The sequence below is a fragment of the Etheostoma spectabile genome, chromosome 1 (genome assembly GCF_008692095.1).
Source record: "Etheostoma spectabile isolate EspeVRDwgs_2016 chromosome 1, UIUC_Espe_1.0, whole genome shotgun sequence".
NCBI lineage: Eukaryota > Metazoa > Chordata > Actinopteri > Perciformes > Percidae > Etheostoma > Etheostoma spectabile.
Window position 1 is genome coordinate 15,822,308 of NC_045733.1, and position 5,940 is coordinate 15,828,247.

Consider the following 5,940-nt stretch of genomic DNA (forward strand, 5'->3'; position numbering starts at 1 on the left):
CATCAGCGAGCGACTGAAACAAAACCACTGCACAGTCGCAGTTTGACAAAACAAACGGCTGGTGGTCTCGAGCGTAGACATATTTATAATTTCTATGGTTTCGAGTCTTTTTCTTCCTTTTATTTAGTTGAGTTGCAGCCAGTCCGGTCTGGAGTCAGTGCTGCCTTTAACTGTTGTCAGATATCTGATTTTATTCATGATCGTATTAATTATTATTTATTAACCAATTCTATCATTTATTTCCAGCACATTTTTATTGACCAAATTCCAATGTAGTCTAATTCTTCTTTTCACTTTTTTTTGTATTTTTGTATTTTGTATTTACATGACCAAACACAAAACAACACTCAGCCACTACCATCATCACTTGTCTGCTGTACAACTGTCTTATAGGCTATATTATTCCCTGTTACAAAATGTTCTTATTGTTATTCAATCAGTCAGTTTATAGGTTATGTTTATATTTTAGAGTCATAGTTAATATTTAATCATTATCTACTGCACTTTTCAATCCCTGCACTGTTCACTTTTTCACTTCTATCTATCTATCTATCTATCTATCTATCTATCTATCTATCTATCTATCTATCTTCATTACAATCATGCCAGTTTCTACTGTACTTGGGTAGCCTAGATGGCACTGTACTTTACTTGAGCATGTCCACATTATGTTATGTAATGTTATTCTACATTACAGTCTAGGCTGCTTCTAATCTAGGCTAGGCTACTACACTCTGAAGGCAAATATTGCACATTACTGAACTACATTTATTTAAAAGTTTAATAGGCTACTATAATCTTTGCAGATTTACATTAGTAATACAAAATATAAATCAACTAATCAATTATGATATAGGCTTTCATAGTTTAAGCTAGCGCACAGTAGTAGCCCGTCGCCATACCAGTGCAGCCTAATTAAAACCAGGCCCACATCAACCAACTGTGACACTAAAGAGATATGTTGATGCTACAGCTTTTATGCTTTTCCTAAACTACGATTTTATGCAGGGCATGTACTTTTAAAACATTATTTTAACACTTTTCATAGCTACTACCATTACTACTTTTATTAATGTATTTTAACTAGCAGGTTTCTACCGAATGGCCATGGTTATTCTTCTTGTTACCAAAGTAGTATATTTTACTCGATTTTACTCATATTAGGATTAAAACACTATAGCCTACACTCAGTTGCCCTGTTTATTAGGTACATCCACCTAAAAGTCATGCAGTCTAATTCCACAACCCTGCAATAAATCCTACACTCATAAAGGTTACAATGTTCACTTTTTGTTTGAAACTTTTTTAGAGACTTTTTGATTTAACTTAACTATTTCCGGAGGCTGCAATGCTGTTGACTTATGCTGTGTCATACCGAGAAGTGTTTCTAATGTTTAGTGTACCCTCACTGATAAATTGGTAGAAGCATCAGTGTAACGCAAGGCAGTTCAATAGCACCACAAACTGCAACCTCCAAAATTACCTTAAAAGTTGAATCAACATCTCTCTATAACTGAACATCATAAGCTTAATGAAGGGAGGATTTATAACAGGACTGCATTAGTTCTACCAAGCTGTTCCCAATAAACTGGCAACGGAGTGTAAGTCATTGTACATTTACATATGAAAACAAATAATATTTGTTTTTTTGGTTTTTCTTGTCTATAAAATGTCAGAAAACAGTGAAAAGCATTCATAATACCCCCAGAGCCAAAAGGGATATTTCAATTCATTGTCCTATAGTCCATAAACCAAATAAATTCAATTTATTACAAAATAAGACAGGGAAAAGAAGCAAATATTTGGCCATTTTGCTTGGAAAATGACAAAACAATTAACCCATTAACACATTTATTATTTCAGCTCTATTCAATTTGGACTTGATTTGGATTTGTGTGTGTTTTTTTATTAACCAAATTAAGGTAAATTGAAAATGTGGTTATTATTTTAACATAAATTTATTTGCAAAGTTTGGCAAGATGGAATGATTGGCTTTTTGTTTCTGATTGCACTGAATTATTTTTACAAATTTACAAATGCTCCCTTTCTTTGATGAATAAATTAATGAAACGTGTGTAGGATCAAGTGAATGTAGTAGTTCCACTATTCTTGAACATTTTTGCATAAACTGACCTAAATTTTTGTTTTTGTATTGTCATTGTTCTGAATGTATGGTTAATGTTCTGCTTCTCATAGGTTTGGTCAAATGTCGCTGCTTTCGAGTCTAAGCTAAAGCCCATGCTAATATTTAGTCTTTGGTATAGTTTTTTAAGTTAAGTGGAATATTTCTAACTAAATCAAATGTTTTAACATCTTTCAAAGTAAACTAGTGTTGTCATGAACATGCACTCACAGAATGACTGCAGAAATAAAGCCTTTTTTTTTTTTTACATAAAAACTAGAATGTCATTGTTATGCGTGTGCACTGTTGATGTTCTCTACAGTGTCATCTTTCTCTTGCAACTACCAACACATACAGTAAATGTGTATGGAAAACTTTAAAAGTATCGTTATAATGATACTTATAAGGTCAAAATTCAAATGTATATAGAACAATAGACCAGAATAGTTTACTGACTGTAAAGTGGAAAAACAAAGAAATAAAAGAAATCTTTAAAACCATTAATGGAAAAGTCAACAACTTTAATTCCAAGTGTAACTGATTTTAGGTGTATTTAGGTAAGGTTTCCAGAACTGTACACTGAACATGATAGTATAACATTTCCATATGGTGCGGACAATTGTAATTTAAATGAGAAAAAAAACCTGTCACAATGTTGACATTACTTCATATCCTACATCAACACAATGTAAATTACTTATTTACATGCAGATTTCTTTATAACCGATACTTCATTTTATATACAAAAGTTAAAAAAGACTAATATCATCAAAACAGAGTGCAATTCACCTTTTCCTTCAAAACATTAGTAAAACAAATACACAATAGTCACTTCAAGACATCCAAGAGATATGAAAAATAACTTTTTTAAAAAATGATATAAATCTTAACCCTCCTGTTGTCTTCGGGTCAAAGTTTTTTGTCGCATTTTTAAGAAGTTTCTGTATCAGAAATCAAAAAACATAACCTTGATGTTTCCCTAAAACTATTACTCTTCCCAAGAAAAATAAATGATCAGTTCTCTACTTTCATTGAATGTGGGTGTTTTATTCAAATTAATAGCAATCAAAAAAACTACTTTTTAGGCATTTTAGGCCTTTATTTTATAGGACAGCTGAAGACATGGGGGGGGGGGGGGGGGGGGGGGGGGGGGGTAATGACATGCAGCAAAGGGCCGCAGGTCGGAGTCAAACCCGTGAGCTGCCCGGGCGCCCATTCTTTTAACATTTTGAGTCAGAAAAACTAAATGTTGCATGGTTGACAGGAAGACAACACAGGGGTTAAAACTAAAACCAGCATCCACAAGTCTATTCATATTTATGTAGGTTAATATAGTTCTAATGTAACAATTCTAATTTGCTTATACTTACTGGACCTGAGCCTCATTTTTTTGCACATCATGTTTTATGGCTTTGTGTTCCTGCCAAGCAAATATGTTTCAAGAGGAGAAACATCCATTAATGTCACATATAAAAAAATATATATTTCAACAGGAGGCGTTTAGTCTACTGTAATTTCCATTACACTGAACCAGCAGAGGGAAATATTATCCCAAAAATCCCCTCTATAGTAGAAGACCTGCACAGTTTTCTTAAAACAATACATTTTTTTAAAAAGAGCAGCTACTAAATAGGTTTCAGTACTAACACCGAACATTTTCTTTATCGCCTGCACTATTTGAGAAGGATTATTGCCAATCTCGAGATTGTCAAGCTCACATTTTATGAATCCTTCAGTAATCAAGAGGGTGATAAAAATTCATTTAAAAACATAATAAAATGTTGATATTTAAAAGTTTACCAGTAGCCATACAACAAGGCTCCAATTCTATTGAGGTGTGCATGCTCTCTGAAACAGAGGTCGCAGGGCGTTCAGCCGGAGGGTTCAGATGACGACGCTGGTGCCACTGCGAGAGCTCTTGTCCTGAGAGAGACATACTAACTTCAGATCACTTCACTCGCAATCAACATATTTCAGACTTTTTTTTTTTTTTAAGAATGACTGTTTGTTTGGTTATGTGTGGGTTTGTCTTTGGTGTAATTGTGTTGGTGTGTGTGTGTGTCTATCGACTAAAGCACTGTGTGTCTTACAGAGTAGCGGCCATTCCTCCGTGCTCCCGGTTTCTGTCCTGGTTCGTACTCCCTGTAGCTGGGAGGTTTTTCAACCCAGCCTCCACCTCCTCTCGTCCCTCCTCCTCTCCTGCTGCCTTCATCATCCGAGCTCCAGGACCCTCTTCTGGAGCGCTGCGACGCAGGGGGAGAGTAGTTTCCTCTGGACCTGCTGTCAAACAGGTCGTCCCTGGAGCGAGAGCGGGGGCGGTCCATGCCTCCATGCGGCCCGCTGCGACTGCGCCCATCCAGTGAGTCCTGGCTGTAGCTCCTGGAAATACCTCTAGACCGCGCAGGTGAGGGTTGGCGCCTGCCCGCTGATCCTCGGTCGTCACGACGGCCAAAGCCGCTGCGGCTGCTCTCGCTGGAGCTTGGGGGCCGAGTCTTGGGTGCAGGAGGTCGCTGCTCTCTTATTGGTGGAAGTGTGATGACACGGCGCTCTGTTAGGCCATCATCAAGGGCAGAGATCATGCTGGGAGGGCCGGGGGAAAATGGGACGGTCATGGGCCTTTGCTGTGGAGGAGGCATCTGCTGCATGTGGTGGGGTGGAGGAGGCATCTGCTGCATGTGGTGGGGTGGAGGAGGCATCTGCTGCATGTGGTGGGGTGGAGGAGGCATCTGCTGCATGTGGTGGGGTGGAGGAGGCTGGGACTGATGTAAAGAAGACACCAGAAGAAGAAACAGAAGAAAATAGAAATGAAAACCACCCCTCGTACTACAGCTGGGCCACAATTCGACTCTACAGGTTCATTAATGTAGCCTATTGTTTTGGCAGTTATAACAATTTTTGTACCAAAAAGAAATGACACAACCAGTGACCTCACAGATGTCAATCAAAACCAACACTATTGACAAGTTCTGCTTTAAAAAATACCAAATATTTTTTCTCCAAATATGTTGGACTTTAGTGTTCAGGGTTTAAGGCATGCCACCTCGCCTGACTGAAACAAACACCAGCCTTTGCTAAAGAAATAAAAGATCAACTTTTCGAGGAAAAAGAGATACACACACACCACACACACACCACACACACACACACACACACACACACCACACACACAAACAACACACACACAAACACACACACACACACACCAACACACACACACACACCACACACACACACACACACACACACACACACACAACAACACACACACACACACACAACACCACACACACACACAACACACACACACACACACACACAAACACACCACACCTGCCTATCTTTGTGGGACCAGTCTTGACATGATGCATTCCCTAGCCCCTTACCCTAACCTAACCCAAACCTAAATGCCTAACCTCACCCAACCATAACCTAACTCTTACCCTACTCCTAAAACCAAGTCTTAGTCCTAAAAGCCCTTTAACGGTATGGGGACCAGCATTTTGGTCCCCACAAAGCACTCAGGTCCCCATAAGTATACTGTTTTTACAATTTTTGGTCCCACAATGTAGCTACCTAGACACACACACACCCACGCACGCACGCACGCACACTTTTAAAAGACCAGTTATTTCATGGATCCAGGATACTGTGCATCCTGATAAAGTTACCTTGGCCTTTGGGATTAAATTAGCACAACATCATCACATACCCTTCCAAAGGCCAAGGGAACTGTATCAGGATGGATAGTATCCTGGAACCATGAAATAACTGGTCCTTTAAAAATAAAAATCTGCCTTCCTCTATGGGAATTTAACATA

The 5,940-nt window shown here is 38.5% G+C and overlaps 1 protein-coding gene across 1 annotated transcript in view; it reads right to left on the bottom strand.

The window, feature by feature from the left end:
• Positions 1–3,406: 3,406 nt before the first annotated feature.
• The window catches only part of ildr1a (immunoglobulin-like domain containing receptor 1a), a 9,231-nt gene continuing 6,697 nt past the window's right edge, over positions 3,407–5,940 (bottom strand). The window contains exons 8-9 of the mRNA XM_032501321.1: positions 4,213–4,881; positions 3,407–4,045 (exon numbers count right to left, since the gene is read on the bottom strand). Of these exons, the coding sequence (XP_032357212.1) occupies positions 4,007–4,045; positions 4,213–4,881 (708 nt within the window). The 3' untranslated portion in view covers positions 3,407–4,006. The remainder of the gene's footprint in view (positions 4,046–4,212; positions 4,882–5,940) is intronic.